The sequence below is a fragment of the Agelaius phoeniceus genome, chromosome 4 (genome assembly GCF_051311805.1).
Source record: "Agelaius phoeniceus isolate bAgePho1 chromosome 4, bAgePho1.hap1, whole genome shotgun sequence".
Lineage (NCBI taxonomy): Eukaryota > Metazoa > Chordata > Aves > Passeriformes > Icteridae > Agelaius > Agelaius phoeniceus.
The window spans coordinates 50,965,445-50,986,253 of NC_135268.1; the positions used below are offsets into that span (position 1 = coordinate 50,965,445).

The window sequence follows — 20,809 nt, forward strand, 5'->3', positions numbered from 1 at the left end:
AGCGTTCAGACTTGGAGTTGGTCCAAAACGCCTCACTGTGGCAGAGACATACACAGGCCGGTGTGGAACACCATTTGCCAATCTGTGGTTAACAACATTAAATAAAAGGAAACCAAAAAACAAACATAATATTTTTGTTTTACATAACTTAGCTGAGGACCAGGGGTGGAGTGAGGGAAGCATTTTATAAAACCTGCTTTCTTTAAGCCACATTTCAACCCTCACCATAACAATAGCTTTGGCACTGAAATTATACTGCAGTGAAATACTACTATGTGCAATGTCAAAACTCTCAAAAGGAAATCAACAATGGAACATACAAGCTAAGGTTGTTTTCTACTTTAGTCAAGATTGTATTCAAGGCTCAAAACTGTAAGCATTACTTACTCACACAGAAGAATGCCGTTTTCTAATCCGGAACGAAAATCTTTCTCACCAAAACTTCTGCCCGTCACTTGCTGCAAAAGAGTAGAGGGAAACAAAAGAGTGACATCTATTAGAGAGTGAGCTTTACAAGTGCAATTCATAATACTCAGTTAGAGCATCTGCTGTGTAAGGAACATTTGAGCTTTACAGGCCTTGCAAAGGACTAAGCAATGTCCATTTCTCTTTCCCATTTCATCAAGCTATTTAACATATAGGACAAAGTATTTGCTCCAGCCAATGCAATTGCAGTCTGCAATTGCAGACTGTTTTCTAGCACTAAAAAAAAAATGACAAAACAAAAACTACAACGTAATTTTCAGAATATTTTAGAAGTTTTATTTTATAGTGCTTTGAATTTTAAAACTACTGCATTTAGACAAACTATGTATTTTTATTGCTTTTTTTGCACCACATTAAACATTTTGTACCAGCCTTGAGCTTTAGCCCTTATCAAATTTCATAGAATAAGCAATGACAATTGAAAGCAATAGCGTGAGTTATAGCCCTTCAGACACGTGCCTCAATACTCCTGGTCATATTAAAAGATATTTCACATCAGCAATTCAACCATGAATGTGAAGAGAATACAAACTCAGTGGAAGCTTAGGGTCCCCCCAGGTAGACTTGGACCAGGAGGTACACATTGCCTCACAAGCTCTTAAGCCATTCTGTGCTGCTTAGGGATGGACCAGCTAGAAACCTTCCAGGAATCCCAATCTCACCTGAGGGTGCTGGATGCTACAACTGCATGACTGAACCCCCCTTTATGACTCACTACTGTGTTGACAATGTCTTGCTATTCACCCTCATATCATTCTCAGCAAATATGTTCAGTTAAAAGTAAAGAATAATTTTATTAGGATCACAAAAGATATAAAAATAGTTACTATGTTTAGAAAGCACTGAACAGAAACAATACAAATAAAAAAAAACAGTTTTAATTGTCCTGCAGGAGGTCTTCTCTTTACCCAGGCAAAACATTTACCGGATGCTTATAGAGTTCTCATGGCTTTCATCCAGTCCTTCAGCAAGCACCGTGCTCTGGGTGTTGCTTCCACCCTAGAGAACAGTGACTTGGGGACACATCTGTCATTATGTCCCTGTTTTCTCCTTGCTGTTATATTCAGATATAAGACCCTTGCCCTCCTAGTTTCCTGTCATAAAGACAGCAATTTATAAAAACTGACAAGTTGCAACTGTCCCACAGGATTAGCAAATGCATCAGTTTCAGAAATGCTGGTTATAGCTGGGCAGTCTTGGACAGAGAGCAACACTTTTTAAATTGAAATGCATATGCAAATTGAAATGCATATGCAAAGCCTAAAATCTAATCCTTCCCTAAATTATAAACATATTGTTCTGCTCAATGTGAAGGAAGTTCTCCCATACTCTGAAAAATGTATCATAACAGCATCAGTGGACAATCATATCTTACACAAATGCATAAAGAAGAACAAGGCACTGTGTTGTGCTCATATCTCTGAAGAAACCACATGTAATTTGTAGTAAATACCTTTAACCATTTAAACTAGATCTAGACATAGTAAATAATCTCTAATCTTGATCTGCTGGGACAAGGGAAAATCATGACAATAAATTGTGAAAAATCATGACATTAGCATTTGGGACAAATTATAGGTGGAGCATATCAAAACTGAAACTTTTGTTTCATCCACAAGATATAGTACAGAAAGAAGCAAGAAAAGCTACTCCATAACAGCCTGACTCCAAGTAGTTTTTTCATCTGTGAAAAAATTGAAGAAAAATTATAGTCATCTTATTTCACTCCTCAAGACCAAATGTCCCAGATACGGAGATCAGTCTTCTTATGCATTTGTTGAAGACCCTCATTTATCAGGGAGCAGTACTGAAACTATTACCACAATTCAGGACTCTGCCTGCCAAAAGCTGTCACATGAGTATCGCTGTTATTACTAATGATGTAGGAAGGTTTCATACACTACTTCTGTCTGCATAAATAAAATCATGAAATACAGGTGCACAGCTGGCACACGAATTCATCCAGTGAGAGGTACAACACACACTGACAGGAGGTGAGGAAAGACAGGAAGGTCCAGGAACAGTGCATGTCTGTTTGAAAAGGAACTGGAAGTAAATGAGGCATGGCAAGGTTTATGCCTGTTCTAGATGATGCAGCTGCAGAGGGAAAACATTAATCACCTACAAGTCTCCTGATTTAGTCAATTAAAATGTAAAAACAGTTCAACAGAGAAAGGCTAGAAACTAAAAATAAGCACGAAGATGACATTATAAATGACAAAGATAAACCCAAAATGGGACTGAGAGAAGGAAGAAGCTGGATCCACCTTTTCCAGAGGAAACCAGAGCTCAGTTTCTTGGTGCACACATGCACATGCACCTCCTTCTCTGCAGAGGCCACTTTGGGCCAAACCCTCATGAAAAACTACTGCAGGCCACAGGCCAGCCTGGTGCACATTGCTGAGATAACCTCTGCTCAGCACACCCAGAGCAGGAGGAGACAAAGAGACTTCAAGCAAAAGGATTGGCACTCTCATATTTGCACACAAAGAATCCCACATAGCAAAGTGCATACTTTACTCCAGTAATAATGAAAGTATGTGCATTAGCCGTGATATCACAAAAAATCTGCATACATCACAGGACTGTGTTCATTTATTGATATAAGCAGTGGTCTGTTCTTACTAGCTCATCTCCTATCTCAGGAAATAAAAGCCTCCAGTTTGCTGGATAAAACTCTGAAAACACTGACAAACAAGGACTAAAGGATAGCATTTGCAGTGCTTCTACTGAGCTTCACTGGAAAAAAGGAAATTGTTCATTTGCAACCAGGTACAGTAAACTGCAAAATGGAAGAACAGATATTTAGCCCATCCACTTTCATAGTACAGAGAATTGGTGATCAGAACTGAACCTGCAGAAACCAGTCATGACCAGATGCAAGGTACTCTATTCTGGACTGCTGTCTTCAGGAAAGGACAAAAAAAAGAAAAGCAACATGAAAACCCAAGATGTTAACTGAGAGAACTTTTGATACCCGGCCTTTCTTTGCAAGGCCAGGCTTCCAGACTGCCACATCTTGCATGCTTTGGAGACACAACTCCATCTTCCGCCTTGCACTCTTCCCACCTCACTGGTACGGACCAGCACACTTAGGCAGTGCAGGATGAAGCAGGATAGATGGAAGAGTTCCCTATCCACTCTGCAATGGCAGCATACAGTAATTATTGTGGTGCCAGGGTGCCAAAGTTAGAACAAAGTACCTTAAAGACAAAACACAAACTGTATCTTGCTAATGATTAGAATAGCCTCTCACTTCTTTAATAAGTGCTATAAAGCTGAGTGGAAAAAAGCTGCATTTCCCTGTCATACTGGAAATTAAAAATAGAGAACAGAAGCAAAACAGTACCATTTATTACTGTGTGCTTTATTTATGTGAGGAGGTGTTATTTTTATTCATCATCTGGATGATATTTTCCTCTCTGTAAAAAGCTACAAGTGTTGCAACCAGGGCAATTATTTGAGTTCCGGGTGTATTTCTCAGCTTCCCTGTCACTTAAAAACAGGATATGAACTTAAAATGAGTAATTAAAGTTTTTCATGGCAACAGCTTCAATACATATTTGCATACAGTAACACTTGACATATATTGCATTGTTGCTGATTAACTCTTTTGTTCTTTGCAGTTACACATGCTAGAAAATTTATATCATCAAGGATGGCTGTCATCCAGCCACTAACCATTACCATATTGTACAACTTTATTTTCCCAAAGCTTCACTTTATGTTGTTTTCCTTGCATTTTTATATTGCTGGTGGTGCTTCCTGAGACAGAGCTTGCAAAGCTTCTCTTGTCAAAACAGCTTAGGGGCATGAAAAAGAAAAGGTGACAAATTAGTGAACAGATGCTAGCCTCAGGTGAAGGTTATCTAGGCCAACAAGATATAAGTAGTTGAATAAACACTTGGTCATCAGGGATAACACACTGAAAACACTTAGATTCATTTTCTAGGTGCACATCTGAAAATGCCATGTTATGCAGAAAAAATTAGAGGCACAGCAAAAGAGGTCTCTGTTTCTCATTATGTGTTTTTGAGAGCTTATGAAGCATGACAGTAAAGAGAGGAAGATTTTCTACGCATTTCATAAGCTGTTCATTTCTTTGTATGGGAGTATGATGCCTTTCCATTTTGTGCTATTATTTTCCCCTACGTATTTTTTTTTCTTAAATGAAAAAATCAGGTCCTGCTACTTAACTAGGATTATATAAAAGTAAGGCTTAAACTGTAATAATCAGGTATGTATATAGAAAGCATTGGATTGTACAAGCAATAGGGAACACAAACCACCAAAAGAAGCAAGACAGCTTTTAGGACATCAGGATTTGGCTCCTCTTGAGTAATGAATTCCTACTTCCCTGTTTCTGAGTTATAATGTGAACTAATAAGATGAATATGCAAGTTAAATTCCATTTTCATATAACATAGGCAAGCTATTTCTGAACTAAAGAACCTGTCCAGTCACAGCCAGCTTCACTTTTGCAGCCCAGAATTGCACTGCATTGCTATGACAGTGCCATGGAGCCTGGAGACCCTTCACTGGCTCCGGGCTCAGCCACCTATGGATCATGCAATGTCTCTGCAAAAGTGGACACAACACATCATCTAGGCAGAAGTTCCCTCTCTCTTATGTCACAGAGGCATTTAAATTGCTAAAAATCATAGCAATGCAAATCAGTCCTGAACAGCTTTATTACAAATACTAGGAAGGTAGTTGATTTAGTTCAGAGAAACTTGAATATTGAATGAATGGAGTTTTCCAGGGGCAACGACCACAGATCTAACATACCTGTCTTCCAGTAAAGCTGAATGATGACAAGCACTCTGCTCAAAGCCTTCCAAAAGGCTTTACAGTATTGAGGTAATTTACTACTGAAATCAGTAAAAGAGCAAACAAACATCTCTAGTGTGCAATTCTACTCTCAGGGACAAAACCAGCATGAGCTCAGAATGACTAATGTGGCCAGCAATAAACCACCTGAAATTCTGTGATACAGAACTTGAAAATTTAAAGAATATATGGGAGAATGAGGGGAGATTTCACACTTGGGTAGCAAGATTAATCTGCAAAGAAAAGACTTATTATTTTTAGGTCTTCCATTGCCTGGTCACTTAAGTTTAACTGCAATTTGCCTAAAAATGTTAACTACCTGTACTGAAGTCCCTTTTTCTCTTTTCCTCTGACTTTTCATCCTCATATTATTCTTTGATGAGACAAAAAACTGACTCACTCTTAATACTTCATATAAATTTCACTTTTTCTAGCAGCAATAGAATAAAATAGCATATTCTCCCCCATTTGCTTTAAATTCCCTTCTGGCACACTGCTAATCAGGTCAGCTGACAGTTTAGTCAACATATAGCATGGAAAAACCATATCCACTGATACAAACACACTCCCCTTTGGTGGGCCCAATTCTAAGTCCTCACTAAAGGAATAATTTATTTACTTAGGGATGCTAGTCACTGCCTTTTGTTTTCCATGGAGGGAGCAGCAACTGAAAAAGCCACAACAGCTGGGGTTTTTTTCTGATCCTTTGCACAGATTAATGAGGACATGATTCTATGGATGGACACCTATATTTAAAGCGTAGACCAAACTGGCTCAGTTAGTACTTTGTTTAGGAGACACGACAAAAAAATACTGAAAGAGTAGTACACACCAGCAGCTATTACCCTACCTAAGGCTTTAAAGCTAAGTCTGGGAAGATTTTGTCTTTGCTAAATCCTGCTCACCACCAGAGCTTTCCACACTGAAATTCTGCATTGCTAACAGTAGTATTAAACATGCAGGGTTGCCATACGTTGCTTGGATTTATGATCTTGCAGAGCCGTGTGCATTTCTGCCAGGACATCTGGTAGTATAATCCTGTTTGGCTGGCAAGCTGCTAGGGAGTGTTAAAATTTAATGATAGAGTAAAATCAGCTGCCTTTTCATCTCTCTTCCCTTATGCTGTTTGTATACATTTCCAGGTGCATTGCCAGATATTGCAGCCTTCCCTTTGGGGTGGGGTGGGGCAGAAAACATTTCAGTCAAGGTTGAACATTTTGTGAAGAAAGAGAGCAAAGAGCAGGAAGGGAACTTAAAAACTACTTCTATCAGATTTCTCTTGGCTGCAGCACATGCCCTGAAAGCTTCACCTAGCATCAGATCATCTGTTACATCTAATTTGTATCTGACAGTCAGTAGATTGGCATTGCATTGTTTTATGGGCAACCACACTCTTATCTCCAGTGTTATCAAAATTAGGTACTAGATGACAGATATGACAGACCAACCTAGAGTGGTTTTAGTCAATTGTTCAATTTAGGGTTCTTTTTATTGTTAAAAAAATAAATTAAAAAATCCTTTAAAAACCTCATAGAAATCCATCATCCCTTTCTTAGTTTTAATGGGAATTAAAGAAGGGGAGAATTGTAGGTTTTGTCACAGATTTACCAGTTAAGTGTTCATCCTACTTTTTGAGTAGGGAGAAGGAAGATGAAGCACTATTTTGGGAAAATAACTTGTACCTGGAGGAAGGTACATCTTACCATAATAAAACATTCTTTAGCTGCTTGCTCTTTTCTGTGAAAACAGGATTCCATGCAGATGGTCAGAGGAGCAGCGATCAGAGGAGCACACATGATGTGAAGCCAAAGGTACAAGACACCAGAAGACAAGCATGCTCCTCCTCAGTCTAAGGCCCTCATTTAATCCAGCCCTGTCTGTCTGGAGAGTCTGGCCTTACTCAACCCACCCCGCTTCAGGGTGCACCAGTACAAAATGGCAGCCCCTGCACCTTTGAAGGGAAGAGGAGCAGATGCCTTGTAATTACTATCATGAACACCCTTTCCCAAGGTCTTACTTTCTTACCCAACCAGGCTAAATAAGCAGTCTGCTCTCTGACAAATGAAAGGCTAATTAAAGTTATCATGAACTTGTTTCTGTATGATTCCCTGGGGCTTTCCATGGACAGACAAGCATTCACACTGCCTTTTATTGTACCTCTTCAGTTACATACAGAAAGAAAAGTGTATACAGGGAACTAGTCTCAAAAGCAGAAACTGTTGATTCAGCTCTTATGTTTTCCCTAATTAATTCTTCTTGAAGCTGGAATCAGTGCTGATGAAGGGAGATTACTCAAACTCTGGCTACTGAACACAGAGTAGCTCTCCCACCAACAACCTATTTGCCTCATATTTTATCACCAAGTCAAAGATGTTTTTTAGCAAAGGACAGGAGAAATTTTTTTCCTTTGCTCAGGTTGATTACATTAGCAACTTTCCAGCAGAACAGGAAATTGGATTTCTGGCCTTGTCTAACAGAGCAAAGAATTAAAACAGACAGTTTTTTATCCTTTGACTTCTTTTTCTAGGTCTAGAAAAGGTTTCTCATGCGCTTGACAAACTGCTCCTCCAAGATTTATGCTATGCTCTATCATCTATAAGTTGAAACTGAAGCATCTGTTAATAAAACCCTCTATTTTCTCTCCTCCAGCTTTGGAAAGTTTCGGCAGTCCCGAATCAGAAGCGTTTAAAGCTCTGTCAGTTACAGCTGCAGAGGCAGAGCAAAGCACAACACAGGCAGCAGACTCCTCGTTGAACTCAACATCTTGTCTCACCCTCAGAGCAATGAAGAGATCAACAGCTCTGTAGGAGATGATAGGATCACTGCAGTAGTATCTAGATTTGCTAATCCCCACTTTACACTGCTTTAACCTATTTTACATTAATCACTGCATTTATATTTTACAAGACCACTGCACTACTTCTTGGACAAGCAGTTTTTGACACCAGTGTGTTGCTTTATGCCAGGAATGTGCATCTTGGCAGACAATTTTAAAACTGCACACATTTAAAGCTGCACAGAGACAGGAATACACACATACGAGATGCTCCAAGTTAGAGGGGCCCAGCACTAGAAGCACTTCAGCCTGTCATTAACCACTGTCAGAGAGACTACCAAAGCTCAGCACTGCTACTGAGACTTTGCAATGAAAAATGTCTGGTAGGAGACACCAGCTTCCCTTTCTGAAGAAATTAAGTGTTCGCTTGAGCAAAACATTAATAAATTTAACCATCCATTTAAAGATGATACTCAATGTCTTAGGTCTCAGTGAAGCCTCTGAAATGCCAATGATGAGCATCAGTAGGCACCAGTCTACCTTGAAGCTTTTAAATTTAATATTATCCAGTTGTTTCAAGGCAAGTCCACATGTAAAGTGTCCCATTTACAGTCTGTGCAATTTAAATATATATATATCTATATATATAAAAGTATAGCTCAGCAAGGCATTTAAGACTTGATTTTCCAGACAGTAAGCCTGGAAGCCCAGAGCAAGCAAAGCAGGAAACTGTCCATGGGGAATAGAGATGTGTCATACAAACATTGCTGAAAGATGTAATTCTATCTGCTATCAATACAACTCTGCAAAACTTTGCTCCTTTCAAATAAAAGGGGAAGAGGTAAACCACAACACTTTTGAGAACAATATCTGAGCTTCTTGAATGTTTCTTCTGTACTCTGGATCCTCCCTTGGCACATTCTGCAGCAGGAACAGGGCTGTGTGCCATGGTTTTGCAGTCACTTGCAAACAAACCACAGAACTACCAGCAGGTAGTTCTAAACAGGAAAAACAGTGCATTTCAAAAATCACAGACTGAAAAAAAATGATCCACTTTCCTGCAGAAAGAAGGTTAACCTTAATTCAGTCATATACTTTTGAGACCTTTATTAATAACTCTTTGGAAGTAGATCTACTTTGTCCCTGCCTCTGTAGAGACAGAGTTAAAGAAAAGCATTCCCACTCTGAATGCTTTTCCAGATAAGCCAGTTTTTAAACAGCATTTGGCTACCAAGCATGGATAAAACTAGACTCACAAGAATTTAGGAGAGCACACAGTCAGGACAGCTGATCCCAACAGACCCAAGGGATAAATATCCCATACCATATGGATCATGTGCAGCAGAGGGAAGGTTGGTGTGGAAGCTGCTGCTGAGGGACTGGCTGGGCATTGGCTGGTTGTTGGTGAGAAGTAGGTTTTTATTGCAAAACTTGCCTTTTTTGGGGTTTTATTGATCACCCTTTGTTTTTTCCTTATCATTACAATGTAGGATTATTTTATTTCTAATATTAAACTATTCTTATCTCAGCCCATGAATTTTCTCACTTTTACCTATCCAATTCTCTTCCCCTGATCTTCCAGGAGAGGAGGAGTGAGTGAGCAGCTGTGGGGTTGCCAGCTGGTATTAAAACACAACATAGCCACAAAAAGAATGTTGCCATAAGTGAATCAAACCACCAGAAGCTAAATGGGAAGGTATGGTGAAACAGAACAACTATTTCTCTCTAAATTATGATGACATTACATGCAGATAGAAATTCCACTGCAGCTTCTACTGGAAAAAATTGCTTTTCTGTTCTCCCCAACTCTTCTCCATGGTTCCTTTGACCCAGATCCTGAAGGACAGGCAATAGCCCTGCAAAAGGGAATGGTGACTGCCATTAATGCTCTAGACAAGAGAAACACTGCAGACTATCTAGAATCAGCTGATGTCTTAGAGCACATGGACATGAGATGTTGGTAGATTTGACTGCCTATAAATGGAGAAGGAAGTACTTCTGTAAGATTTTAAACCACAGCTTACTCTTGAAAAGACACTTCCAAGGGTCATCAGCATCTTAAGCAGAACTAAGAACCTCTATTTATTTCTCTGTCCTCCTCCTCCTTCTCCCAAAAATTACAGCTTTCCCCAGTTAAAGAATGTTTAGACCTATCTTTCAACAGATTGCTCCCACAGGAGCTAGGGATCTTGCAGTGCATTATGAGTACTAGATTGAAAGCCATTTTTCATTCATCTGATTTAGCTGGAATAGGGCAGTTAACAAATATCAGTAAGAGTTTTCTGCTAAATAGATTTCACAAATCAATACTGTTGTCCCCTGCAATGACAAACATCCATTCATGGATCCTGAGCATCAAATCAAGACCAATTTACAAGGTTGCCCCTGAGACAAAACCCAGCAATGTTACACAGGGTGAGTTGTTGCTCTTTTCTCCCCTGCTGCTGCAGATATAGGGAGCCTTTGTTTGGAGGACACAGAAAGCAGAGGGAGAAAGGGAGGAGGATTGATGATGCACACAACAATAATAAACACTGCTCTTTTCTATTACTGGAGCACCTGCTGCCTCCATCAGCTCAGGCTCATCCATTATGCAACACACCAGCCCTGACAGTTCCAGAAGCACCAGCTCTGAAGACATGATAGACCTGACCAGGAAGCAAGACACAGAATGAGCACCTCTCATCATCAGATCAAGGAGCTGCACTGGTGCCCATTCTCTGCCCTGTTTATTGTTGGGTGAAACAAATACTAGAAACAATTAGGTTAAGCATCTTGTTCAAATATACTCAGAGCAGTAAAAGAAATTTGCCTTCTATAAAATGTAACAACTTAGCCTTGTAGAAAATAAATTCCTGAAGAGGAAAAAAATGCCCAACAATTATTTTAACTACTGTAACTTTTATTTTTACTCATAGTGGGTATCATGTAAGGTCTAAAATGGATTGGAAGGAATGCAATTAATTCACTATAATGCTTTAATACTAGAAAAGGAGACTACTAAAAATATGCTTAACATTTCCAATCTAAACAACAAGAACTGCAAGTTTCAAAACATTTTCTACATTTCTACAATTCCAAGAAATCTTTTCAGTCGGCCACTTCCCTGACAGAATTAGACCTGTCCCAAGGACATTTTCACTCTTTCTTACCAATCCAGAGTATCCCACTCATGTCAAAAGGGCAACTCAATGCCATATTAAACATGAAACACTGGCAGGAATCAACATTGAATTCAATTGACATTGAAAAGAATATTTAAATATCATCAGAGTTGGATTGCAAAGCACTTTTAAGAATTAGTTAATTTACAGTTTTCTGATGTCAAAATGAGAGGAAGTCCTTTATCAGCACATTGGTTTTCCATGTACCTCCTTACACTCATGTACACTCAGCAACCTCCTTCTAATTTGAAATTTAAAAAAATCCATAGATCTTGAAACTCATCATTAATTAATGATAGAAATATATTAAAAAGGGAAACATTTTCTTTAAGCTACTTTCCTAAATAGGTTGTTTTCAAATTTTACAGATTATTTAAGTAGATTAAATTAAAGGCAAATAAATATAATCAAATTTCTCTTTTCCTTTTTAAAACCATATAGTACTGACAATGTTATGTAGCATTCATCAGTAATATTGCATGTGCAACCATGGAAGGATACTCCTGTCATACAAATTGGAAAATGAAACAGAACTGTCAGAACAAGAATACCTGCCTAATCTACAAGCAAAATTATACACAAAGAAGGGGGAAAAATCAAACAAACCCTACAATTTATTTAAATAATCCAGATATTCTGTGTATCAACCACAACAGTCTTTTGAGAAGGCATTCACTTATAGGAATTGTATTTCTCCCCTGTTGTTTTTTAATGTGACAGCATATCTGCATGACAGCAGGAGCTTTGTTGTGGAGTTCACATGCTCAAACAGTTTTTCAATCATGTCTGCCTGCAAGTGCACCAAAGCCATATTAAAACCTGAGATAACCCCTGTGATGTTTTAAAAGGGAAAGCTCAGGAAGAACCCAAAGCTTCTTTCTCTGGCTAAAATTAAAAGTGTCTCTTGTAATCAGCTGACTTTATTAGGTGCAAATTCTGAACTTCTCATGCTAAATATTGCCCAGCTTAGGCTGGAAGAAGCAATCACCTACAGCAAGCCACCAGGAACAGCTGCTTGATAACAACCTGTCATCTGGAATTAAGGGCAAGTGTTTAAGACTTGCCATGAGAGGGGGAAAAAGAAAAGAAAAAACACAAAAAAGTAACAGACACAGGTTTATTTGCTATGAAAGCATCATTGACACCTCCCTGATATTTGGACAGTTTCATCTTAGCAATCAATCCAGTTTCTGAATGTTTGCTTATTTTTTGCTCCCTGATGAGGGGCTCAGCAGAATATGAAAAGGTTTATATGGAGTTGGAGAGGCTGCTGGAAACTCAGTGTTATTTTGCCAGGACTGATCTGCTGAGACATTTGCGACCACCACATGATTTAACTATGCCAGTTAATCTGTTTTAAAGCTAATTTTTCTTATGGTATCAAGCCCACCATTGCTGGTTTTGTACATGATGAGAGGCACCAGGTATCTGAGTATGAGCTGTCTCATTTTAGCCAAAACAGCACACTATCAGCACACTCTCCAACCATCTGTTTTTACCATCCTTGCAAAGTTGGCTGAACAATTTTAAGTCCAGCACTTTTGTAGTGTTTTGCATACTCTTCACTCTGACTCCACATTTTAAAAAACTATTAGAAAACTTCTCCCAATTAGCTTGAAATTATACTTGTTTATACTACCTTCTACCTACTACCATTCTCTACCTTTCAAAACACCACTGATTTTTACCATTCAGCAATAAAACAGGATATTTTTATGTTAAAAGAAAGAATTTTCCTGCTGCCTCAACACTTAGTGGATGAGAGGCAAGGGAGGAGAAGGAAGAGAAGGGCAGCCAGTGCTTGGTGCCTTAATTGCATAGTACTGCATCCCATAACGTTTATGCATTTCACTTTCAGATAAAGTCTGATAAATTTCTCTGGTTCCTTAAAGTTTTGACTTGGGCAAAAATAAGAGAAGATCCATGAGGATAAAAATTAAGTTGCAGACAGAAAGTACTTTATGCATTAGGAGCTACACATTAAGTCTGTTTGATGCAAGTTAACTCCTACAGAAAAGCACAGCTGCTGTCTCCAAGAGTTAGAAATCCCACATTCATACAAACTCTAGCAGCATAAGAAGAAGCCTTACATCACTAATTTGAGCAATTTCATTTTTATCTTGATGAGCTGACACCACATAATGCAAAGGCATTTGCATTAGTACAAAATTATCAAGTTAAATAAACTATGTCTCAAGAGCTAATTATATCTTACTGTCTGAAGAATCATTGTATAATGGAACAAAATCGGATGTCTACTAATATGAAAAAAACAGATTGGACATCAGAAAAAATAACACTGTTTTTGTATGTTTCACATCCAAACCACAAGCCAGCAAGTATTCAAATTTTTTCCAAGACTAATAAAAGTTAAATTACTTTGTGGTCTTTGGTTACTGGGTTAAAACCAGATATGCTGCTTTAAAACTTTGTCTTTACATAGCAGAGTTTACAATTTAAACCAGACAGCAAATTCAAATGAACATGGAGACATTTGAAGCCAGGCTTTGAACACTGTTCAGCACCCCTCTACCTAGGTCAGAACAAAAGCACATTCTCTCCATGATTCAGTTATGCCATTTTGTCCTACTCCCTCTCCAGCTTATTTCCATTCAACAAGAACGATTTTGGCCACTTATTAGAACAACTGAAGCAGGATTCTCTAGAGATAAGCATCAGATTAAAGAATCTTGTTTTTTCTCATTTTAGTGGTTTTCTTTTGTGCTTTAGGTAGTAGGGGAAGATGGAATGTTTCTGTAAAATGAGACAGGCAAATAAAATAACAAATATACTCTCCCTTGCTACATCATCAACAGACAGTGATGCCTTTTGCAGACTTTGTATGTAGAAGCAGGCCACTACACCTAGATCCACAAACCTGCCATTTGTGTCTTCTGTAACACTTTCCAAGATAACCTTTGCAAAGCTGTGCAGCAGGGCTTACTAAGATAAAAGGCAATGTCCAGACTTGTCCAGGGAAAGTCAGTGACCCACATGATCACACAGCACCCATTACCCTTGTGATTTCTTCTTATGAAATAAACCCCATGTGTATAAAGAGAAAAAAAATCCCCAGTAAACAGGAGGACCAGAAATCCAAACTGATGCATTTAGATGAGCTGTCACAACACTGTGTGGAGGAGATAAAACCAAAACTGAAAACACAAAGCTGATTTCAATCTATTCCTAATGCTAACTCATGATCCCTTTACCAACATTGTCATGACCCTCTTCAAACAGCTCTGATTCACTTTTCCACTCGTGTACCATTTTCAATCATTTCACTCTTGCTATTATAGTCACAAGTGCATTCCCTCTTATCCAGTTTTCTATGCCAAGAATAGAAAAGAAATATTTCCACTCAGGAGAGAAAGCTAATGTCTAGATAAATATCCCTCGAGCTTCCATTCTGGTTACTTGTTAATTTTGAGTTAGGTATGTGGTATTTGATCCCAAGGTAATAACAACTATCCCAGCTTCTATTAAGATTAGTGAAAACTAAGTTATTCAATTCTCAACAGGGAACTACTGTGCCTTGGCCAGTTCAGCTATTTGCAGACCATTTCTGTATCAGGGTTAGAGAAGGTGCTAGCTCTGCAGCTAATAACTCCCACGCAGGGCAAGAAGGTTGGGACTTGCTGCTTCTTTCAAATGCCCTAAAATAAACAAACCCCTTTGTTCCTTCCCCTTGTAGTAACAGAAGTGACCAGATGGGAAAAGTGAAACAAAGCTTTTCCTGATTATATCCATTTTATTATAAACAGCTGTTTTTCTCCAAGTCATTGTTAGATCTTGCACAATTTCTGGATGGTCTTATACAAAAATCTATCAACAATCATTTTTATATCTATGTATATAAAAGGCTTTTAAGTCTTCATATTGTTGATTTGCATTCATTCATCAGCTAAATACAGCTAACAATTTAGCAGACAAGATGATCTGTACAGCTAACACATTTAACAGGTTTTATCAGTTTGCAAATTCACAGAGCAGCCTCCCAGGGACCTACACTTACATGTCTCACAACCAAAACAAACAACATCCGCAGTCCTCAGAAGATAGTTAGTAAACAAAACAAGGTGTGTGCTGACTGCAGAATTAAAATAAACAAATACCACTAAAATAATTTTTTCCCATACTTTAGAAGTCAGAACTATTTCCAGATTCTCAGGAACAAAACACAACCTGAATTTTTGCTCAAAGTCACCTTAAAGCTGGGAGATCAGCTCCTGAAAAAGGACTCTGAACCAGTACCTTTCAAAATTTAAAAAACCCAGCAATTTGACATAATCACCAAACAAGATATTAATGAGGCTGTTTGCAATTATCTTGGAAAAAAGAAACATCAGCAATAAACCTGCCAGAACTTAGGCTGACTGCAACCCCAGAGAGTAGGAGAGAGCTGAGAAATATTGGCAGAGCCTCCCAGCATAAAGGCTGAGGGTGTGAGAAAGGAGAGGAAGTGGAAAGCGAAAGGGTGATGGTTTGCCAGCCCCTTCCAAGATTTCTGTCTGCAGAGTATCTGTACGTGTTAGCAAAGCCCTGAGGTTACACTGCTGACAAACAAACTGTGTGTGACTAAACAGGCCCTGATGTACCACAGAGGGCAGCTGACTCCAATCAGAAACTTCAGTCTCACCAGTATCAGTGTCTGCCACATCTAAGCTGTGTTAAGTAAATTAAGAATGTTTAATTCTATTTTTATATTCACTAAATCAGTAAAAGCCAAGCAGAAAATTTATAAAGCCTGAAGATCTGGTTTTGAACATAACCTGTACTGACGATTTTTGAAGGAAGCTGCAAAATAAAAACAAACTTAAATTTTAAAAATGTGTTTGGAAACATTTCAGCTGCTTTTCTTTCTAGTATTTCACATATAACCATTTGTGGTTTAGCTAGGAATTTTTTAATATTCATTTGATTCAATGAACAGATGCCAAAGCTTCATCTCAAAATTCTCCGTAAGAGTTTAATTTATTTTTTAAAAGGAGGTAATAGGTTTTAAATATCTAACCCTTCTTCAGAAAAAAAGCCCAGAAACAAAACTCGGCCAAAGGTCAGGCTTGTTAAACACATATATCTATGTAATTCAGATCAAAACACTGCTTCCTGCAATTAAAACATTTGCCACATTTCCCACTGGGCTCAAAATTCAGTCCTTTTGCTATTGAGACAGAGGGCAAAAATGAACTCTTTTCTAAAACAAAAAGTTTAGAAACATCCAGCTGTGCAACTTCTGAGCTGCACAGAGCCACACCAAATATACGCACGCTCTGGAGAGGTCATCCTCCTTGCTACTCATGTGACCCAGGGATGAGATAAAAACAGTTTTCTGATCCAGAAGTCAGGAAATGCAATTCCCCATTACACTCTAAGCCCAAACCCACATTCCAGCAGCTCCCTCAGCCACTGCTGGACCAGCCCAGCACCACCCAGAGCACTGCTGGAGGCCTTCCTGAGCCCCTGCCATGCCAGCTCCCACCCCCATCAGCTCCCACCAGTGCTGCCCTTCCCAATGCCACCACCAAATGCTGAAAGGAACTTCGCAGCCACTCCCAGCCTGACCGTGGGGTTGTTAAGGAATCCTAGAGAAAAGGGGAACTCAGCAGAAGGAGGGCAAACATTACAGCCAAACAAATTCCCCTGGAGTTACGATGTCTCAGACACAGGTATCCAGGTCCAGTTTGTATCTCAGCCACAAGCTGCTTGGTTAGACAAAAATCTCAACATATCTACTGCATTACACAAACCCAGCTTCTTGGCCAGGATTTTCAATCTCTCTTTGCATGAGGACATCTTTGTGGGTCTTTTTTATTTTAAATATATTTGAGGTTAGCTGTTTAATCAGTATATTGTTTAACAAAACAACACACCTCTCATCAGCTTTTAAAATCAAATTCTTTTTCTGGACCCGTCTCTCATGTAGTACCATTACTTTGGACAAATCAGGCCACCCAATTTGCAGGTATAAGCACTTACATATTAGAGATGGAGGCACTCTTGACAACAAAAAACCTGTTCAAATCTGTGAAACTAAGCAGGACACACAAAGAAAGGAATGTAGGAACTTTGGACTAATAGTTCTAATAAAAACAAATCTAAAATCCTCAAATGTGTTATTAATTAAACATAAGCCATTTCTGAAAATTGAGTATTTATTTGAAAGTTCCCTAAAACTACAAAAACAAATAGAAAGCTTTCTTTACAGTTATAAGTTAAAATTTCTTCCCCTACATAGGATACAGTGATTATTTTGTTTTAAGAAATGAATCTATTAATCAAAACAAACTACTCTCAGCTCCTGAGGCTATTACTAGTTGTGCAGCTAAAAAACAGGAATGCAAAGAGCATCAAATACATTCCATGAAATACAATTTGCATTTGCCACCTCAGTTATTCTCTCTGGAGATTAGCTTTTCTCTACATCTCAGATCAGAGACACCAGTAACCAGCTTTATTCCCTCACATTTTTCTTCCTCTCTCCTATCAGAATAATTCTCACCTTCTGCAATAGCACTTTTCAGTCTTTCAGAAAACTATACAGAATTCAATTCAATAGATTCTTAGATCAAGTCACAGCTGATTACAGCATCTCATTTATCCTAGTGGGTCTGAATAGAGAGAATATTCTGGTTAAACTGTGACACAAAATTCATTTAGCTGGAACCAAGAGATGTAATGGCAATCTGCACGTTACCTTTTGAAGTAAATGCTCTTCCAAGGAGTTAAAAAGAACATTAATATAAGTGTTTCCTCCTACACTATCATGGCAATATTGCTTTATCTTGCATTATTCCCAGATGGCCACTTGTGTCATTTAGAGGCTCTACTGGAAAAAATACCTTATGTTTGTAAAGGACCTTAGAGGTCGAATAATTTCTGTCTCAAAGTTGAATCAAACATCTCAAATTCAAAATATTTGAAGTTTGTAAAATATTTGAAGTTTTTTTAAAATTAAATTCAAAAATATTCAAATATTTTTACATTAACCATTGCCAAGAACACCCCTCAACAACAGTAGTAATTCTTCCCTTAGTAAATCCAAGGAAAAATACTCCAAAAATAATAATTCAAAATATAAAGAAATAAGCAACTTTTTTGTAATTCTGCTCTAAGCTTCTGTACTCTCACAGAATTAGCTCTGACATATATTGACACTTAGTTTTATCAACCTAAAACCCTCACACAAGCAGTTATACTGATGCAGAATAGTCTGAAATCACTTTACTTTGTCTTTGAAGGAGACCATAGGAGCATGCACAGCAAGCACAGACCACTGAAGCCCATGAGTCCTTGCTTGTTCAATGACATGGAAACCAATAAACAGCCTCTTTCTGTATCAGCATTAGATATGGATTTATTACTGACTCTGTTAAGAATTGGCTTCTATTCTACTCGAACATTTCACACTGAACTAAATAAGCTTTTTTTATTAAAAAATACTCTGATGTAATAAATAATTTTGTCTGCTATATGCATGAATTAAAAACTAGCAGCCATTTAAACCAAGTGTTAGACGCAGACGGCTACCAGCAAAATACCAAGGCCACTAAGCCACTGGATCACAACCCACACATTTCAACTATAGCAAGAAAAAATGCTCTCAAGCCTCCTTGAGCTTTGAAACACTACAAATGAATGTGTGATACAGCAGAATGCATCATCTGTGGAAGTCCATTTGAATAACACAGGACTTAACAGGTTTAAAAAAACCCCAAAAATATAATACTAACTAACCAACACTAAAACCAACAACCAAAAAACCCCCAAACAGTATGGTATGAATATTTAGGAGGTCCAGAGGACTAGCACACTACTGAATTTCCTCATGGTACCTGAAAATCATGCTGCCATCACTAGTAAAGAGGCCGCCTGCCTGATGCTGGCTGTGCCTCGTGCTGCTTGGCAGCGCCCTGGCTCGGGCCTGTTGGGCCGGTTACCAACAGGGACACAGCAGAGACCCCAAAATGTGGGCACAGGCTCACCACAGACACACCAGGACTGCTCACAACTTACTGATGGTCAATGAAGAAAAGCAGCTTTGAGAGCCTGGAAGAGACTGCTTTAAGCTGACAGCAAGACAAGGAACAGTAAAAGGCACTTGATCCGGCCTAGGAAAGAAATATCATCCCCATCACACAGTACACAGGCTAGGGTCTGAGGGCAAAAGGACAAGACCCATCTCCAGGCTCCACATCGAAGGAAAGGACAGGAACTCCAGGGCAAGTGGCAGACTGACATAAAGGCATTGTCATGAGAGTGCTGGGGCTGTGCAGCAGCTCCTGCTCTCCCACCAGCCACAAGGATGTGCCTCTGTGCCTGTGTGTCCAGAGAAGCTCCCCTGCTCATCTCCATCCAGCCCTGCCACACCAAGGACATGGGAGCAGCCATCCTGAACTTACACAGGAGTGTGGGGGGTGTTTTCCCCAAGAACTCTGGACTGGAGTTAAATGGAGTTTAAAACCTACTTATTCAGTCATCTAAAATTGTCCTTCTAAAAGCAGATTTTAAAAACTGAGGTTTTTAAAACAAGTTGCTGTCCCTTTCTGCCTATCCCTTATACACCTTTAGAAGTTGAGTTTAGCTATTCTGTGTTTCCAACTGGAGTCACAAAAACCTTGTGCTGCAAACTCTGGTGGTAAGGGAGAACAGTTCTTACAGCTGAATATACTCAGCCAGTTTAATTGCAAGAGACAAACAAAAATATGGCGGGGGGGGGGGGGAAGAAAAGAAAAAAAAAGGCTGAGTTGCTCTTTTTGTATCTCATGCAATTCTTATTTCTCCCACAATTTCTTTGATGACCAATGAACTCTGCAAAAAGTTCTGGTGGCTGCTTTACTCCTCTATTCAAGCCCATAACTGGCAATTTACTAAAGCAATTATAATTAGCTTTGGGAGATATGAAGTGTTTACCATGTATATCAGAAGGACCTGCTATTTGTCCCAGGGAAAGAACAGTAACAGAGCAGAATTGTTCCATGCAGTACAAGAGAAAATGAAAGAATATCTGTTTAGCAGTCAAATACATCAGAGATCCATGTTTTTTACACAACAACCTTGGTCCAAAGAAGATTATTAAAAAAGCCCCAACAACCTAACAAACAAACCTATGCACTTTTCTCTTTTACTCACCCTTCAAAAAATGTTTGCTAACGCATTCTGTTTATTCCATGTCAGACAAAATCCAAGCACGTAAAGACAAGTATCTACATTTTCATTTCCTACATTCGTGAAAATCTTTTTTTTTTGTCCAAATAGATAACTAATTCCTCTCCCTTGAAGATAAAATAATTCATATTCATTCAAGTGTTCTCAGTCCTATTCTATCCATCTTAAACAATGCTTTTAAAATTTTTATTTAATTTCTTCCTCACCAATATTTTTTCATTTAGTTATGATACCCTAAATACTACCTGAAGCCAAACCAGCATTTACTTCACTCCCATTCATTTAGTGCTGACTTTCCCAAATTCATGAAGGTGGCTGTCTGATAAAACAGACAGGGCTCCTTAACAGAGGCCCACCAAGCATTCAGCTGCAGACCAGGGAAGTC

At 38.7% G+C, this 20,809-nt stretch overlaps 1 protein-coding gene across 1 annotated transcript in view; it reads right to left on the reverse strand.

Annotated features, from left to right (window-relative positions):
- The window catches only part of LIMCH1 (LIM and calponin homology domains 1), a 175,217-nt gene that overhangs the window by 110,198 nt on the left and 44,210 nt on the right, over window positions 1-20,809 (reverse strand). Inside the window, exon 2 of the mRNA XM_077177579.1 lies at window positions 388-458. Within this exon, the coding sequence (XP_077033694.1) occupies window positions 388-458 (71 nt within the window). The remainder of the gene's footprint in view (window positions 1-387; window positions 459-20,809) is intronic.